Raw genomic sequence first — 20,199 nt, forward strand, 5'->3', positions numbered from 1 at the left:
TCAGTGGTGGTTTCTCTCCGAAAGTCGTCACGTTAAAGATCATAAATGCTTCCTCAGAACTCAAGACCTTAACCTTGTATTTGTCGAAAGTTGCTCTAGTAATGTCGGTTCCCCGAAGCACTCCTTCGTCTCTGGTCGTTATGATAACCCGACTTCCATTGCCAATGTGATCGCTGACTAAATATTCCAACTGCCTTTTTTCACTTATGTCATCTAGAACAATTGCATAACCTATCAGAGCATAAGAATTGGTTACAATTGTTAGTTGGCAACTCAAGCATATTTACTAGTCAATATTTACAGAATATTATATGTACAAATTCTTTTTTCGACCCCTAATTTATATATATATTTTTACATTTTTAGCCTAAAATCACATGATTTTTTTCACGTATGCTCCTCCACATACATTTTTTTTTCTAACGTCCCCTACAAATTTAAATTACGCCCCTTTTGGCTGAAAACTTTAACTCCGCTACTATCACTATATACCAAACTCTAGTAATTAATAATATCAATCTAGGTAATACATTAGTTTCGTGGAGCCTCGTTTTGGCTACTATCTCTGGTCCTCGAAGTGAAAGACATTCTTATTTTGTCTCCTTTTCTATCATTTTTATTCGTCGTTCGTGTAACATTATTGCTTGCAAATTCGCAAAATTAGCTATAAACTACGAGTCTCTTTTTTCTTGGACAAAGTCACCTCCTTCTGTTTTCTGGGACCAAATTTTCGCAAATATGCCGTTTAATCAGGACGACCCTTTCTTATTCTTCTTAAAAAAAAAGTACAAAATCGTTACACTCACACCAACTATTATATAGTTGTCATTATATGCAACAATAGAAATATAACAATAATACAAACATTTATATGTAGAGTTGTAGACCCTGAGATTACGAGTCAAACATAATAAACACGGTGGCGTAGCAAGTCAAAAACAAAAACTACAATAATAAAACATTACTACAATGAAATGCAAACGCAAGCCAGTCACCAAAGATTGTACAAAATAATGACATTTTCAAACTAATAACAATTCATATTGTAGCACAGCATGTACAAGTTGACTATTAAACAAAAAAGTGATATATAATCCGTCACAATATCATCATTGAGATCATAGTATATAAAAAAATAATAAATCGTCTGATGCACTAAGAAATCACAACCAATATGGTAGTAGTCAATGGTCAAAAAGCTCATCTTTAAATATTGTAATAGAAATAGAATATCGACTACCGTGCCTTACTTATTTATTTATTATAATATAAAGACATTTTTATTATTTTGTAAAGGAAAATACCATAGACAAAGTGACAAACAATAGCTGTAAAGGAAATAATTATTTACTTCAATCATTCTCATTTCGGCATATTTTCCTTTATTCCCCTTTTCAATTCATTGGTTGTATTGAATAGTTTTCTTTTTATAAAAGCAGCCTGAAAATATAACAGGGAAACAAGAGTCTCTTTTGTTCAGCCCTGTCTCTCTTCTTCATACAATACCATAAGAGTGAGCATTAGAGTGAGTGAGTTGAGCTGTGAAGTAAGTTCCAAAGTGGGAAGATGGCTGAAGCTGTGGTTTCGGGGCTGATTGAGACTCTGCTTCCCATGGCATTCGATGGAATCGGAGGGGAGATCAAGCTCGTGAAAGGAGTCAAAGAAGATGTCAAAAAACTGAAGACCAATCTTGTGCTCATTCAAGCTGTGCTTCAGGACGCCGAGGAGAAGCAACACTTGGGCAATGAAGCTGTGAAATTATGGCTGAAGGAGCTCAAGAAAGCTTCGGAGGAGATGGAGAACGTTCTGGACGAGTGGAGCACGGCTGTTCTTGAAGACAAGATCAAGAAAGAAGAAGAAGACAAAGCTCTGGAGATTTCTTCTTCTTCTTCTTCTTCTTCTTCTTTAGACAAGAAGGTGTGTTTTCCGGTTTCTTTCTCTTGCTTCTCTTGCACCAAAGTCGGTCGCCTTGTTATGCACCGTGATATTGCTCTCAAAATCAAGCAGCTTAATGAAGAGTTGACTAGGATTTCCAACAATAAAAATAATTACAATCTCGATACAAAAAAGATTGTCAAGAGGCCTAGGCCGCCCCAGACAACTTTCCTCATCGATGAGACCAAAGTTCATGGTCGAGTCGAGGAAAGTAGTCGTTTAGTGAGCAAGTTACTGTGTGAGAGTAGTAACAATCGTGATGGGAGATCATCCCTTCACATTATCCCCATTGTGGGATTTGGGGGTCTCGGAAAAACTACTCTCGCCCAACTTGCTTACAAAGACGAGGCAGTTAAGGCCCACTTTGATAAGCGAGTTTGGGTGTGCGTCTCCGATCCTTTTGACGAGATCAAGGTCGCCAAAGCGATTGCTGAAGGCCTTGGAAGAAAATCTGAAAGCTCTGAACTGAATGCCGCTGTCAAATGCATTCATGAGGCCATTGAGGGAAAAAGAGTTCTAATTGTCTTAGACGATGTTTGGCTTGAAGATCACAGTAGATGGGAAACATTAGGCGAATCTCTTAGGAATGGGGGTAGAGGAAGTCGGCTATTAGTGACCACGAGAAAGCAAGAAGTTGCAATAATGATGGGAGTGGCCACGGAGCAGATAATTAGCCTAAAAAAATTGAGTGAAGAGCATTGTTGGTCAATTTTTCGCGAATTAGCTTTCATGGGGAGGGGAGTTGAAGAGGATTTAGAACTAGAAACTATCGGCCGGAAAATTGCTGCTAAATCGAGAGGCTTGCCTCTAGTTGCTAAAACTCTAGGAAGTCTTGTGCGGTTTAAAAGGACGGCCAGTCAGTGGGGGGACATTTTGGGAAGTCAACTGTGGGAGTCGAATGATGCTAAAGTTAGGGATATTTTTGCTCCTTTTCTGCTAAGTTACTTCGACCTTCCACCGTTGGAAAAACGCTGCTTTTTGTTTTGTTCGGTGTTTCCTCAAGACCATGTTATACGGAGAAATGATCTAATCGAGATGTGGATGTCTCACGGTTATTTAGGCCGAGGAGTAGATTCGTGGAAAAAAGGTCGAGATTGTTTTGAGACTTTGGCAATGCGTTCATTTTTTCAAGAAATCAAAGAGCAAGAACGTTTTGGAGTCGTTTTCTGCAAAATGCATGACATAGTTCATGATTTTGCCCATTTTTTGACGGGCGATGAATACGTTTATATGGAAATTGACAAAGACGGAAAGGAGAAGGCGGTGGTGGTAGAAGAAAACACTCGTCACTTGACTCTCAAAGGGTGTTTTCCTAATTCATTAGGAAATGCGAACAATTTGCGCACGCTTTTCTGTCTGGAAGAAGAGATGTTAGAGTCTTCTCAACTTACATGTCTTCGGACTTTGAGTTTGGAGCATTGCAGGTTGGAACGATTATCAGAGGATATTGGTCTATTGAAACACTTGAGATATCTAGACTTATCGAGGAATGTTAATTTGAAAGAATTGCCGAAGAAACTATTCGACCTCTGTAATCTGGAGACCTTGAAACTCACGTGGTGCTTTAAGTTAAAAATACTACCAGAGTGCATCTCAAAACTAGTCAGCCTAAAACATCTCTACATTAAGGGGTGTTGGGAGTTAGAGGGGCTTCCGAAAGGGTTAGGAAAATTAAGTGGTTTGCAAAGTCTAGACTGTATAGTGGTGCCCAAGGAGAGGGGATCCTATCTACACATTGGAGATCTAATCACAATGAAACACCTTCAGTTTCGAGGGAATCTAAGCATCCAAGGGTGTGGAAATGTAGCGTTGACAGTGGATGATGTCGCGAAGCTGAACCTCAATGGCAAACCGGATGTGCGTGCGTTGGAGTTGAAGTTCAGATCCGATTCTGAGTTTGTAGATAGCAACAACCACAATGACACGGAAATCTTGAGTTCCATTCATCCACATCCCAATTTGAAATCTCTGACCATTGAGAATTACTTGGGTCTCACCGCGTGGCCCGCTTGGATGATGTCTCTTTCCAATCTCACCTTTCTTAAATTAAATGGATTCGTGAATTGCGAGACTTTACCTCCGCTTGGGAAATTGCCTTCACTTAAGAAACTATTACTAAATCACTTTCCCAAGATGTGTAGGGTGGGTGAAGAATTCCTCGGAATCACTGAAGTTGATCGAGAGGTCATTTCATTTCCGAAATTGGAAGAGCTTTCTTTATTTAAGCATCCGCGGTGGAGAGTGTGGGAAGGATGTTGCACAAAGACAACACAAATTATGCCATGTCTACGCACCTTGAGGATTGGATTTTGTGAAAGCCTTGAAACACTACCAGAGTTTCTGAAAATGACGCCACTGCAAGAGCTGGACATCGATGATAAATCCCGCACCTTGCAAAGGCAGTGCCAGAAAGAGGTCGGGAAGGAATGGCACAAGATTTCGCATGTCCCCAACTTCCTCTTCAATCGCAAACACGTGCGGAAAGATGGTGTCTGGATTCAAACAGACGAGACCGAGTGAGACAACTTTCTGGTAATTTCATTTTCTCATTTTTCCAAAATAATTCATGTTTAGTATTATCATACATATCAAACACTTGCATTAGCTTATTGACTTTGAAGATTTCGCGATCCCATTTGAAAAAACAAAACGTAACTTTCTTCTCTCGTGATTCTCATAATTAATGTGTTTTCTTTGGGACAAGTGTAGTCTCCCAGTCGATGATAATGTCAAGATCTCGTGGATATTAGTCGGTTAAACTTGCTTGAAGCTCCCCAATCTATACAATGTACACCAAAGTGTATTTAATAAAAAAAAATAATAAAAGAAATTGAATCTTGAGATTTTTGGTTGATATGGTTTTTTTTAGTGTAGAGCTCCACTGGGAAAGAGGGTAAAGTCGATAACTTTTTGGACCAAATATTTCAAAACTGGGACGCGGGTCAGAAATACATGCAACAGTCAAGAAGCTTAAAGATAGACATTTAAGTCCTTCTCGAATACGCTCAGGAGTGGAGTGTCTCCACCGTTTCTCGTCTCAGGGCTCTGCGGATTTAAAAAGCACATGTCCATGAAACAACACGAGAAAAATGGGGCGTTGGATTTTCCCAAGGAGTTCCACAAGTGAGTTCGACAACTTGTTTTTCGGTTTTGCTTGATCTTGGTTAAATTGTTCTCTTTTGTTCCCTTATTAATCATTGTGGCAATATGTAATCAGACCACAGATACAAATTGTTCTTGCCGGTGCATGAACAGTGAAAAAATATGACGGGACAACATCTGAAAAAGAATGGGTAAATTCACATACAAAGTTGTTTCCTTGTTTCCTTTGGTTTTCCTGGATGTGATCGTAGTTCTGTTGAACATAACTTGATAGGTTAAATCAGCTTGCTCAAACATGTTATGGACATAGACATACACGGTGCTCTTCTTTCAGGTAATCCTGTTACGTGTATTTGTCGAAGTAGCTTCTTATTGTTGATATTATTATTATCGTTTTGTTAAACTAAAGCCTGGTCTGTGTGTTTTAAGTTGAATGTATAACTGCTTCTCTCGCTGGGGTGAGTGGAATTATGATTCGTGAAACTGCAGAGGAATTTGGAATCATAACTTGTGATGGTAAGTTCCGTGGTAAAGCTATTTTTTTTTTTTTTTTGCTTTTCCTAAATCATAATTTGTTTTTGTTTTATCACCTAAATTTAAATGACTATCTTCCAGATGTGCCCAGTAATTCGTTTGCCAATTCGACAAATGGAAGGTGACTTTGTTCCAAGGACGAACTCACCACGAGAAATACCACTGGATTATGACTCGTCGAAGAATTTTTCGTACTTTCAATATCATCCTGACTTTACCGTGATACCATGTCCTATTGAGGCATTCGTATACAAAATATTGTCAAGTCTAGTTCACGTGCTTGACAAGGTAACTCCCTTGGAATCAATAATAGTTACTTGTATCCATTACCTGTCTCGAGTTGAAAATAACTTATTCTACAAGGCTAAATTCAACTTTTGTTTATTGAAATTACTTGCAGGAGAACAGTAGTGACCATGCAGCGATCGATTGCAAATAGTCTAAAGGTTTAGTTTGTAAAGAGAGAGTAAAAATTTAAAGCTTGTTATCTGTCTTATTAGTTGATTCCATTGGATTGCATATAGACTAAGGTTAGTTTGTAATAAGTGTTGTTTCTGTTAGATCGGACGGGGCTGGCGTGTTGGTTTGCGTGCGGTCCGCTGGTCTACGGATTCCAGATCCTTTTTTTTTTTTTTTTTTTTTTTTTTTTTTTTTTTTTCTAATTCCTGATGTGTAAACGCTGGCTCTTGCCACACTTTCAACTAATTATCAACGCCCCACTTTCTATTTGTAACAAGAAAATCAAAACTCACAACACAGAGAAATGATGTGTATGAATGACTATCTCGTTTGAGGATCGGATCTCCAGTAGATCTGCTATGTCTTGATGTGCAAGAAATGATTGAAGAGATCGCAGCTCTATGAGTGTATTCCCTACAGGACTTGTGAGGAGTTTAAAGTGTATTCCCTACACTCACAGGACTTGTCAATGGGAAGATATTGCCTCTTTGCATAGTCGTGGAAGATATTGGGTCCTCAAAGGCTTTTGTCTCTGTATAAATAAGAGTCATGTTTCTTAAAAAAATCTTCAAGCTGATCACACATACATCATCAAAACTTTCCAAAAATATCAATCTTTATACTTGCAGGTCAACTTTGGCTGACTTTTTAGCATAGAGCTATTCTCTGTGAGAGAGGAAAAAAAAAACGAATTCATTTCCGCCTCGAGCCAGTATAAAGAGCTATCATCCGTGGCTTTGTGGTTTCGATTTCTCGCCGTCCTTATTGTTCGTGGATCTCGGCCACCTCTTTGACTATTGTGGCCCTTTCTTCTTCCTCAAGAACTTATTTTCCATGCAATAATTATTAGTTACTCAAGAACTTATTGTACGAACTTATTTTTTCCTCAAATAAAATACAATATATTATTAGTTAACATTTCAAAAATATTTTGAATACGTCATATTTTCCATCAAAATAATATTATGAATTATTTTAATAATTCATTAATAACAATATACATCAAGCAACCCGCAGCAACGCTCGGACATTTTACTTGTTTTAATAATAAGGTCAATCTTGGGGCTCAATCAACTTCACTATTCATCTCATCGCCGTTAGATTGCTTTTGATCCAACGGCTGTGATTGTCCTGTGATAATAACTTATCTTTATAAATTGGGAAATGTATTAATCTTCTTACCTATTTAAAGTAAGTCTAAAGCTTCTACCCAAAGTTCGAAATGCTGTTTTCGACGTCGTTTCGAGTCTCCTGATTTACATTAAATCGACAACCCGACAAAAAATCATACGGAAAAATGTGAAAAAGCGCAAATAAAATATTGTTTTCGATGGAAAACTAACATGTCGGTGCAAAACCAAATGAAAATAATGTTACATAATATGTTATATATATATATATATATATATGTATTTTTTCAAATTTTAATTGAGATTTATGCCAACTATATTTTATATTTTTCAATATACATATCATTATACCCAATACATTATAAAGATATTATATTTGATTTTGCACGAATATAATATCATATATCTTATTTATTTTAATCTCAATGTATTTATACCCAATACATATATTTAGTTGTATAAATGTGTATATACATATATTTATAATTTATATGTGAAACATTTTTAATAATTTAATTTATAATAATTATAAATTTATTGTTTAATTTTTTATATGATTTTTACATTAAAATTATTGATTTACATATTTTATATTAAAATTGTATAAAATTTAACAAGGTTGTAATTTGATCTAGAGGTAAACACATGTGCATCCAAAGCGTAGGGTCTTTAGTTCGAATCTCAATTGTGCAAATTTTCTCTAACTTATAATAAAAAGACAGAATTTTGAAAAATGACATTTGGCGAAATAATGTTATGACATTCGGCAAAAAAACGACAAAAACCAAAAAAAGACGATATTCGGCGAAAAACGACGACAAACATGCTCTTCGTCGACCATTTTTGCTCCGATAGCGGCGCTTCCGCCGATTTTCGTCAGAATTTGCCGAAATTTAAAATCTTGGTTCTACCGCAAAAAAAATTGTTTAAAATAGTCTAATCTATACTTAATTAAAAATAGAGTTTAATTATTAAAATATCAAAATTCTTTCATATATTACGTATATGTATTAGTTAAGCTATTTTTTAATTATTAGATAACTAAGTTAGAATTTTAACATATAGTCTACATTATTATTTATTATTCGAGAATGGAAGTCATTGGCCATGCTTTTTCATGGCAATCTCGCGTCAATAAAATTGACAGAAGCAATAGATGTGAAACTATTTTGTGCAGTTTCGCATATACATATATGTGTGTATGTTATGTATACATAATTACATATTATATGAGAATCGTGTGTAACGTACGCTGCTACAACGAACGGCAACATTGCCAATAAGAAAAATATATTGGAAATTGGAATTATAGTCTAATGCTTCGAAGAGAAAGGCAATATGTAATAATATAAGAATATGTGCGTTTATTGATTAGAGATAATATATTTAAATGGCCAAGAGATTATATACATATTTTGCCCAAGTGGAACTCAAGTAAACGACTCAGCTAAGCATGCGCATTTAACAATACCTACCCTCAGAAGAAGAAGAAAAAAGCTAAGAAAACAAACAAAATACACTTGACCTAACTCAGATTATAATAAGAAAATACCATGATATATCATATATATATATATATATATATATATATATATATATATATATATATATATATATATATATATATATATATATATATATACACACCTTTAGTATGTTTCGGGAATTCATTTCCCACAAAATTAATTACCAGAAAAGGACATATCACATACCATTCCACCATATATACTTACTTTATACTAATTTACACAGACCTCTATAATTTTTCTTAAGAGTTTAAGAATTTTATGTGCTTTTTTTCTTCATCCTTGGGTTGATAGTGTACCCATTTACTCTCTCATATAAGAGTGATCAAATTCATGGACGTGGATGGCTTTAGATTATTAGGTCATCATGAAAGACGTCGTTTGTCCAGAAAAAGGACATTATTGCTCGGCCAAAGTGCCGGGAATTGCTGGAGGCGTTGGAAAATTAATCTTATGATAAAAAATAAAATTTAAATTTGATTATTGCACATTTTGACTACTTCATTAATTTTAAATAAATTTTGGTTATTTTACAAATCCATTATTTTAAATAGGTTATTTAACTAAATCACTTTTAGAATATAATAATCGGGCAATAATTTTTGCAAAGCGTTGACTAAATCATGTTGTTTATTTCTTAATTTGTCCTCGACCTTAAGATTTTTGGGCATTTTATTTTTAATCACTAATCGTTATTTAGAAGAAAAATAATGCTTAGCATATTACTCGATGGCATAAGTTGTCCTTCTCTAAGTTTAATAAACAAAATATTTACTTGCCTTGCATGTGTATGTGTATATTAAAAACGTATCCTAGGTTGTTGTCCCATTGTAAAGATCTGTGCATTTTCATAAAAACATCAATCATGGCTCTATAATCATAGATTTCATTTCTTGTTTTTCATAAATAGATGGATTCTCGGATAAGATACCGCATTAATGAAAGATATCAACAATTCCAAAAAAATCAAGAGAAAGACTAAGATACAGTTCACAAATATGACAAGTAGTTATCCAATTTCTAGAAGAAAATCTACAGAAATCAAAGAGTAGATTAAATACAAGTAGCATTCTTTTTCTTTAATCTCATATTCTCCACCGTATTTTAAAATGTTTCTTCTTCACCCAAAATTTTCTTCCAACATAAACAGGGTTCTATTTAGTTAGTGAATATTTTTCATTGTAGAAGATCTAAAATAATAATGGGTTTAACCAATCTGAAAGACTCAACGAAGGGCAGCGTAATTGTCTCGATCATATTTTTTTGTTATGTCATTTCATTGAAATTTGCGGATGGGGAAAAGCTTCCGCAGAGACAAATTTTAGGGACGACAAAGCACAAGGGTACCATCAAAACTATAAAGGTTTCTGAAAATCAGAACAAATACATGTGTATTTTTTTAATTTTTCAAAAGATAACATATAAACATCATTTTTTTGCGTCAATGATTGTATTACTTGCAGAGTGAAAATGGTGAAGTGATAGATTGTGTTGACGTTTACATGCAACCAGCGTTTGATCATCCACTTCTGAAGAATCATACTATTAGGGTTTGGTTTGGCTCGTTTTGATATTCATTCAATTCAATGATAGAATAATAGTAATAATAATAACGTTTAAGAATGTGTGCAGATTTGGACCAGAGAAAGTCAAGATGTAGATGAAAAAATGATATTTCAACAAGAATGGAATAAAAATGGAGAATATTGTCCGAAAGGATCGATCCCAATCTTGAGGTCACCGAAATTAAATTATCCACCGAAAGCCCCTTTAGTTAGATTCACAAAAGACCTCAATAAATTTGATTCTCCCGCTAATCATGAGGTATATAATATCCCTTTTGTGTAATTATTATACGTATTTATTTATACGTTTTGCCGCACAAAATTAACAATCCGGTCATTTTGTAAATGTTGAATATTGAGTGTAATGTTTTTCATTGATAAATAACAGTATGCAGTGGCTAGATTCTTGAGAAAAAACCATGGAGGAAGTGCAATCATCAACGTGTGGAACCCCTCAACGTCATTTGGGGAACTTAGTATTTCTCAAATTTGGGTCTACGCTGGAAAAACGCTCAACACTATCGAAGCTGGTTGGATTGTTGTAAGTACGACGACCACAACTATACATAAACATAGCATGTATTAATCCCATATAATATTAATGATTACATTTACCAGGAAAACAAGGATGATGCTTTTTCGAATAAGACCAGGACCTTCTTATACTGGACTGTAAGACTTGCTAACCACGTACATGAATTTTTGTTTTAATTAGTTTAGGTATATGTATACGTACTAATTATATATATTTCGCTAATAAAAAATTTATCATTACATATTTGATTGTTCAGCGGGACAACTACAAGCATACAGGGTGCTACAATTTGGCATGTCCAGGTTTTGTACAAATCAGCTCCAAAATAGCAATTGGTTCTGCACTATATCCTGTTTCAACATACGACGGTAACCCATACGAGATAAAAATTAGTATAACCAAGGTACTAGTCTATAATACCATAATTATTAGGGAAATTGGCATCGATAATTTCAATTGTTTGTCACTTACCAAAAATCAATCAAAATACAAATATTGACACATTTAGTATCAAATCAATCATGAACTAGATTGATTTCGTAACACATTGGTCACGAACTGGATTAATACGACACTAGTTTCTCTAGTCGTTTATTTCTCTTTATAAAGTTTTTGTGTTGAGATATATAGTTGGCAAAGTATCCATATACATGATTTTTTTTTTCTTCTTCTTCTTGTAAATTGTGTTAAATAATGGAGCCTTAGTTCAGATCCGAGTCCGCCTAGTTGGAGTCCAGGGACCATATAAAAAAAGAGAAAAGAATAAAAGCTGACTCAGCAGATTCAAGAGAAATAAATGACTAGAGAAACTAGTGTCGTATTAGTAGTGATCAATTTGATACTAAATGTGTCAATATTTGAGTGACAACAAATGGTATTATTTCCCTAATCAATAATCATGTCTAAAAATATATACATATATATTATAATATGTACATTACCTCTACGCTTATTGAGCATATGGTGATGATGATAATCAATCAGGAGGGAAATAAAGGTGATTGGTGGCTAGAAATACAAGGCGAGAGGGTCGGGTATTGGCCAAGAGCCTTATTCACAAACCTCGCTAACGTGGCGACGGGAGTGCATTGGGGCGGTGAGATCTATAACTCTAAGAAAGGATCCCGCCACACGAGCACGCAGATGGGAAGCGGCCATTTTCCGAGCGAGGGCTACAAGAAGGCGAGCTATTTCAAGAAACTCCAATTTCGCGACACTTCTGATAATACTTTCAAGGACCCCCCCAAGATCATTCGCGTCGTCGACAAACCTAAATGCTACGACCTCAAAGCCGGTCGTAACTTTGAATCCGGATGCTTCTTCTTTTACGGTGGCCCCGGATATTCCGACAAGTGTAAGAAGTGAATCCATTGAAGAAATCGTTTTTCAATGGTCTAGTATACATATTTTCTCCTTTGTGTAATAAATGGGAGAATTAAATATCTTAAAGTTTTTTTTTTCCCTTGATTTCGCTATGAACGCTACGGTTAATTTCATTGGAGTTCTGAGTAAGATACACAACTTATCACATTTGCTCATAAACGGTATATATGCATAGTTTCATACAACACACTGATGTTTATATTATGACTTGTGAGCTTAAGCCATAGATAGGTATTTCAAAGTCCATTAATGTCAACACAACCAGGGCTGGCTTAACACAAGCCGAGGCACAAAGCAAAATTTTGGAAAAAGCTTAATTCATTGATAATATAAAAAACAAAAGTAAGAAAAACGTTTTGAAATACAAGAGACCGTGCATAGTGGGTCCCAGTGTACACCAATCCTTTATCCAATGACATTATGACACGTCTAACCCAAAACCGAATCAATCCGCGAAACATATGGCAATAATGTTTTCTTTTGTAGGGTGACAATAATGTGTAGAAGCAAATTTAATTTCTCATCAGCGTATGCGAAACATATATCACTTTAAAACATACCAATTAATTATGAAAATTGCCCTTTTTACTTCCTTACAGAAGAAAAGACGAGAAACTTATCATGGTTTAAAACAGAGAACAATGATTGACGACTTTAACACTGCGCAATCGACTTCTAAGACGAGGAGTTTCAGATTTCCCGGCGAGTAATTATTATTTTGACAAGAAGCAATAATGTTTCCAACATTTACATAAGGAATCCAGATTATAACCTTAGACATACATTTAGAAAAAAATTATTTTTATTTTTTAGAATATATATCCAAAACCACACACACACACACACACAAAAAAGTCCAAAACCAACCAAATTTCACTTAATAAAAAAACGAGATTAGTTATACACTTGGCCGTTGTCTCAGTATATTGAAAAGGGACTATATACAGAACTTTTATACAGTGGCTTACGGTTTCTTTGACTTGGCTTTTCCTTTACATAATGCTTTTCTTTTTCCTTTCAAAATAGCACAATCATCTAACGCTATTGGGTGCGGACAATTCAACTAATAAGAGTGTAGATTGTTGTAATGACGTTTGTGTGTAAGAAAGTGTAAAAAAGTTCCCCTCACTAAACTAAACTAAGTTGTGATTGAGATAATTACTTTTACTTTTACTTTTATTTTTATTTTATGAATTGAGAAATGTATTAATCTTCTTACCTATTTAAAATAAGTCTAAAGGTTCTACCACAAAAAAATTGTTTAAAATAGTCTAATTGTTACACTTAATTAATTAAAAATAGAGTTAAATTATTAAAATATCAAAATTCTTTCATATATTACGTATATGTCTTAGTTATAAGCTATTTTTTAATTATTAGATATAGCTAAGTTTGAATTTTAACATAGAGTCTAAATAAGCTACATTATTATTAATTATTCGAGAATGGAAGTCATGGGCCATGCTTTTTCATGGCAATCTCGCGTCAATAAAATTGACAGAAGCAATAGATGTGAAACTATTTTTGTGCAGTTTCGCATATACATATATATGTGTGTATGTTATGTATACATTTTATATGAGAATCGTGTGTAATGTACGTTGCTACGACGAACGACAAAATTGTCCATAAGAAAGTATATTGGAAATTGGAATTATAGTCTAATGCTTCGAAGATAAAGGCAATATGTAATAATATAAGAATATGTGCGTTTATTGATTGGAGATATATTTAAATGGCCGAGAGTTATATACATATTTTACCCAAGTGGAACTAAAGTAAACAACTCAGCTAAGCATGCGCATATAACAATACCTACCCTCAGAAGAAGAAGAAAAAAAAAATAAGAAAACCAACAAAATACACTTGACCTAACTCAGATTATAATAAGAAAATACCATGATATATCATATATGTATATATATAACTTTCCCAAACACAGCTTTAGTATGTTTCGGGAATTCCTTTCCCAAAAAAATTACCAGAAAAGGACATACAATTCCATTCCACCATATATAACTACTATATACCAATTTACACAGACCTCTATATTTTTTCTTGAGAGTTTAAGAATTTAACGTGTTTTTTCTTCATCCTTGGGGTGAAATTACTCTCATATAACACAGTGATCATGGACGTGCATGGGTTTAGATTAGGTCATCATCAAAGAAGTCGTTTGTTCAGAAACGACATTATTGCTTGGCCAAAGTGCCGGGAATTGCTGGAGGCGTTGGAAAAGCAAAAGCTGACGTATGTGGTCCCACTTGTGACGTAAGGCGACGATCTCGGCCCGGAGGCAAGAGTTTTCGGTCCGGACCCGGTTCAAATGGTGCGAAGCGAACCTCATCCGGTTCGTAAGCTCTCGATTCTCGGCCTTGAACCGGTTCGCTTGACCCCTAAGATTCTCGAGGTGGTTCTGCTTTCTCATCCTTGAACGCCGAGCCGATTCCCGGTTCGATATCATCCTTCTCCGCTTCCGCTCGTCCACTTTCGAAACGGCCTGGTTTAGTTCAAACGAATCCGGTTTCGCCGAACCATCAGAACCGGGATTCGGACTGAGTGAACCAGATCCGGTTTCCGGGGAAACCGGGAGTATCTCCGGGAGGTCCCACGGCGAGAATCCGCCGGAGAAAGTAGGAAAAGAGTTTACTAAGAGGGAATCAGAGGAAGAAAGAAAAGTGGAAACCATTATTACGAAAATAAAAGGATAAAAGACCAAAAGACGACTCTACCCTTAAAATGAAGAGACGAATTTGACTTACTACGGAAACAAAAGTTTTATAAAAAATAAATAAATAAAGGAAAAGAGAGAGAAAGAAAAGGGGCAGAGTTTTTGTAATTAGAGAGGAGGAGAGGGAAATTGAGGAAAAGGGAATTGTTGCATTGCTGGGCCTTGGTATTTATGGTTGAGCCTTGTCTGGTAATTTCGTAATTACGTTGCTCCACTAGAGGGTATTTTTGTCCGGAAGCATATATTTGTGTACGCTCGGTCCAGCTTTTGAGTCAGCCGGCACTAACAGTGGGCCCTACTCTCGGGCCCAAATGGAGTTGAGCTTTAAAATGACATTACTGGAGAGCGATGTGTACCCTTGAGTGGGTCCCACTAAAAAGACTGATATATTATTGATTTTTATTTAAGCTTAGTCACTAAGAAACAATGAAACCGGCTGGGAGCCACAGAGGGACACGTGTCGTCTTTAGATTCAATGTACTAATGAGCAGCCAATGGGATGGCTTTATGATGATGTGGAGTCACATGGGTGGCTCGGCTTAGCGGCTGGCTTTAGCCGATCGTGCATTGCTGTGTTAAAGCCGTGTTTCTAATTATTGAAGTTAAAACTCATTAAACGGTGAAAGCGACGGACCATAACATTATTTACTTGGAGTTTGAATTTAGGGGCTCTAATTATGTTGAAAAAAAACTCCGAATTGTTGCTTTCACGTACTCTGGAAGATTTTTTTTTTTTTTTTTTTTTTGAAGATATTGATGTGATGAAAGTGAAAACAGCGACGCAAACATATTGATATTTCTATCTGTATGTATACGTATATATAAGTGAATGTATATATTTATTATACTAGAGAGGGTCACAAATATGCAATTAATTAAAGAGAGACAGAAATTAAAAGGGACTGTCTTGCGACACCAAACGTGCTAAAAGTTTTAATGCTTAAAATAAAGGATTTATGTTTTGCTTTTATGTTTTATCAATAAAAACTATGATATATGCTATGAGGTGGCATTAAAATTAATAAGATACATAGTTAAAATAAATTACCGGGAATTGAATGAGTCTGAAGAAAAATTGTCGGCAAAACAGAGAATATAACCCTAGCCGCCTCTCCCAAAAAAACCTAGTTGCGCTATCTTCGAAAAAATCAAGATTTGGACTTTTAATTTTTCGACGGCATCGCTTTCTTTGAGATAGGGAAATTCCGATAATCTCGACCAATGACATAAAAGATTCTCAACCTAAAAAAATGTTTTTTTTTTATTTTTTTTCTTCTTGATATTTTGCTTTCTCTTTTAATTATGTTTTAATAATTCAGACTTAATAGATTTGATTTTTATACCGTCCGATTTTTAATCAAAGTGATTTTTAATTTTTCTTCATATCTCAATCTCATATCTAAGATATGATTTTTTTTAACGTGGATCTCAGTCAAACAAAACCCATAAAACACAATCTGCAACAAGCGAAGGTCACCGTTTTCACTTCTGATTCGTATAGAAATTTTATAATGATTGATTAGCTGCACAGGTAAACCACATATTATTTTGTAGTCCACTTTTCATCTTCTTCTTGTAAAAGTTTTTGAATTTCCTTTGCGCTATTATTGTAATATGAACTTTTCACTTTTATCAATACATTCATTTGAAGAGCCGTTCATAAAAATTAAAAAAAAATTAAAAAAAAAAAAATTACCAGAGCCAAAAAATCTTATACAGTGGATTTAAAAATTTAAATAAAATAATTCAAGGTGCATAACGTAATTAAAATTTGTTGTTGGGGGCATTTAAGGTAATAAAAAAATACATCTTTTTACATATCAAAAGCTTAAATATTAAAAAAAAATGTCAGATTTACAATAATTATATATGTCCATTACATAATCAGATATATTTATTATAAATAACATGCAACATATGTTTTTTTAGTATTGTTTAGTAATTATACCTTGTGATTATTCTAGATTGTAACACGAAAAAATAATAAGAGTCCCAACTCCCAACTATAGTCCCAAAGTTTCTAGACTAGTACTAATAACTACCAAGGAATAATTATATATTCGAGCCTAAGAAGGAATAACAATCTATATATAGCTCAATTGAGCCATGATGAGATAGAATAAAAAGGAAGCCTTAAAATCCATATATAGATACCATGAGGCCGACACTTTGAAAAAAAAAAGTGTAATACATTCATGTCTATAATGGGCAAAAGTAACCCCACGTTTTTTTCTCATATTTTCCATACATTATGTCCAATACATGATTTTCAAAACTTTTTTTTTTTTTCATATTGTCATTAATTAGCGTAGGGAATATTCTTTTGTTAACTAGAAGTTGCTTAACGGCAAAGCTGTAGTGAGGTCTGAGCCACAACATTTGCTACCAAATCAAATAAATTAAATAATATATATTAAACAAGTGGTTGCGAAGGAATTAAAGAGAAAAGGATCTACATGGAGATATACAAGGGAGGAGAGAGTCACGCGTGAACTATTTCCTATTGCACAACCTATTCTCGACCATAGAAAACAGAAAATTAGTAATTATAATATAATAACAAAATTGAGCAATAACTACAAAATTGTTAACATAGTTTTTGGTGTCAAATATTAATCTACGATATTTTTTAATATTATGTTACTACATGTTCTAATTAATCACGTCTCCAAAGGATCAAGGAGGACCACTTATCCACGATTCAATAAACACTACTTTATTTAAAAGACCTAATTAATTTTGTCACATTTTTTTTGCTAGGGTTTGAATCATAGACCTCATATAGGAAGAAAGAAAAAACTATTTTATTGCTTTTTAATTAATAATATTCCAACCACAACCACCACTATTTGCTTAATTTCTTTGCTATATAATAACCATGACTATCTGTATTTTATGTATAAGACAAGCTCCGTTTTCAGATATAACATATTTTGCAGAAAGATAATCAAATCATGATAATCATCCTATAGAATATATGTAATGCTTTTGGCAATAAGAACACACGAGAATATATAATAACTAATCAATACACAAACCCTTAACGTTTAATACCAGACAGGGAAAAACTCTAAAAAAGAATGGGATTTCTAAAGAGGAAACATTGCAAGCAAAAAGAGGGCTTCTTTGGATATATGTACTTAATATATATTAATACTTTTGCTCTGGAATAGCGTGCTATTATATATATATATATATATATATATATATATATATATATATATATATATATATATATTAATTGCCAGGTGAGAACAAGAGTTTGCAAATGAATATACACAACACATATGCATAGTTTATACTTTATACACATGTCTGTCCAAAGGATCTAAAGCAGCTTTGCAATTTTGTCGTAATTAACTACATATATATAATATAAATCATAAGATGAATAAACATTTTGTGAGAAAAATCAAACCAGTCAATAAGTACTAACCAGCAAGGCGTCGGTGGTCATGGCTTTTTCAAGGTCCCAGTACTAGAAGAACAAGTGTTGAATAATTAGGTTTAAAAGCCCATTTGGTTCAGTTTATGGGGTCAAATTACACAAAGCATCCAAAGTTAAGTCCTCCTGAACAGGAAGAAAAAAATAAAGTGATCATCCAGTGATAATTCCTTGTGATGAGTCATCGTAATGTTTGATAAATGTCAAATGAAAAATTATGCTTTTTCAATGTTTTTTTTTTGGGTGTGTGATAGCCCTGTTAGCTAATAGCTAGCTAGTGTGTGTGTGTATATGTATATATGTATATATATAATTATATATATGTATGTATATATTATCTATTTATGGAAACTTATTAGTTAGCATATATATGAACGAACAAGTGCGCGTGTGGTTGAAGTGGAAAATTGGCAAGAAAATCTAAAATACTCTATCATGTGGAAGTAATTTTTCTCAAAATTATAGTTGGATGTGAGATGGGATTCAAGAGGTTTAAAACCTCAATCATGGTTTTCCTCTAACATCGCGAGCCCTAGTTAGATTCACACATTTGATACACTTTCTAGTTATTTGGAATCTAAGTTCTCTATTTTTATCCATTAAGTATGAGTTCACCATGTTGCTGATATAAAGATATATATCTTATGGCATATGAACTTTGTGCAAGATAAAGTTATTGCAGGTTGTACAAGATCCCATACAGAATCGACCAAAAAAATCGTATAATTATATATATCAAATATTTTATCATTACCATCATCTCATTTTATAAAATAAAATATATAAAATTAAGGATATGCTTTCTAAATAGTCGTCAAAACACTTACCGATAGCAAAATAGCCAGTATTTATGTTCAGAAGGTTACTAAATTTTTGTCATGGGTCATGAAATATTTTATGTTAGTCAATAATGAATTACACTTCGGTTGATTAGCAAATTATAAACGAAAGAAGAAATATGAATAATTAGTGATTTATGTAATATTTATTATAAACCCTATAATATTTACTGTACATCAAATAATATAAAAAGTGGTATGTTTCTTATTTTTTGACAAAATATATCAATTTTCATGTTGGTCGGCCCGATTAAGTTAACAAGTTGTTCATATTAAGCGTTGGGCTAAACTTATCTCGGTATCATAGAGAGAGGGGCCTTGTAATTTATTTGTAGCGCAAATTCCACAAGTATATCATTTGAAGATGATGGTTACCTAAATATCTCGATTTTTTTATATGTGGATAATTTATCCATTACGTTAAATTAAATTGTAAACGACTAAGAAAGAATTAAATTATTAAAAAAATGTCAATAAAATTTTAAATATCGAAGAATATGTTAAAATGAAATATTTTTGAAGTGAAGTATTCTCGAAAATTATTCTTGAAGTAAATGAGATATTTAGGAATACAAATAAAAAGTAAAGCATTCTCGAAAAGTATTTTTTTTTCTTCCAATAAAGGGTTGGGCTTGGCTTATCTCGGTATCATACAGAGATAAGCCATGTAAATTATTTGTAGAGTAAATTCAATAAATATGTCATTTGAAGATTACGGTTATCTAAATGGGGATGAACGAAATTATGAGTAATTTGGAGGACATTTACATTTTCCTATAAAAATAAAAAATTTACCGTATTAGGATTCTATAGTTACAAGTATGTCACTAATTTCAGTGATTCAGTGACAAATTCGTAACTAAAAAGTCTTAGTATGACAAATTTTTCATTACTATAAGAAAAGGTAAATGTTCTCCACATTGCTCCAAGTTTTTGGCAATTTTCCTATCTAGATATCTTGATTTTCATATATTCCATATCCAACAAAAAAAATTATTTTAACTTTCAATAACTT

The 20,199-nt window shown here is 33.7% G+C and overlaps 3 protein-coding genes and 1 long non-coding RNA gene across 5 annotated transcripts; 3 read left to right on the forward strand and 1 right to left on the reverse strand.

Moving 5' to 3' along the window:
* Positions 1-1,393: 1,393 nt before the first annotated feature.
* LOC149399114 (putative disease resistance protein RGA1) lies at positions 1,394-4,085 on the forward strand. Its single transcript, XM_089612935.1, has 2 exons — positions 1,394-3,993; positions 4,077-4,085. Exons 1-2 carry the CDS (start codon positions 1,567-1,569, stop codon positions 4,083-4,085), a joined length of 2,436 nt encoding a protein of 811 aa, XP_089469061.1. The 5' UTR covers positions 1,394-1,566.
* Positions 4,086-4,229: 144 nt separating this feature from the next.
* Positions 4,230-6,357, forward strand: LOC149399115 (uncharacterized). 2 transcript variants are annotated; one of them, XR_016296652.1, is made up of 7 exons: positions 4,230-4,467; positions 4,805-5,058; positions 5,153-5,228; positions 5,312-5,371; positions 5,467-5,553; positions 5,653-5,859; positions 5,972-6,357. It is a non-coding gene; the product is annotated as an uncharacterized LOC149399115 (long non-coding RNA). The 2 variants fall into 2 exon arrangements; XR_016296651.1 differs by having other exon boundaries at positions 4,810-5,058.
* Positions 6,358-9,887: 3,530 nt separating this feature from the next.
* On the forward strand, positions 9,888-12,151 carry LOC149399116 (protein neprosin-like). The gene is made up of 6 exons (XM_089612939.1): positions 9,888-10,049; positions 10,150-10,236; positions 10,640-10,787; positions 10,859-10,923; positions 11,043-11,189; positions 11,771-12,151. The coding sequence occupies exons 1-6, from the start codon at positions 9,888-9,890 to the stop codon at positions 12,149-12,151; spliced, it is 990 nt and encodes a 329-aa protein (XP_089469065.1).
* A 1,715-nt stretch (positions 12,152-13,866) lies between these two features.
* LOC149399117 (uncharacterized) lies at positions 13,867-15,043 on the reverse strand. Its single transcript, XM_089613576.1, has one exon. The coding sequence runs from the start codon at positions 14,856-14,858 to the stop codon at positions 14,322-14,324; it is 537 nt and encodes a 178-aa protein (XP_089469702.1). The 5' UTR covers positions 14,859-15,043; the 3' UTR covers positions 13,867-14,321.
* Positions 15,044-20,199: the final 5,156 nt, after the last annotated feature.

Source organism: Urtica dioica, chromosome 4 (assembly GCF_054948205.1).
Source record: "Urtica dioica subsp. dioica isolate 48M chromosome 4, U.dioica_male_clone48M_v1_H2, whole genome shotgun sequence".
Taxonomy (NCBI): Eukaryota; Viridiplantae; Streptophyta; class Magnoliopsida; order Rosales; family Urticaceae; genus Urtica; species Urtica dioica.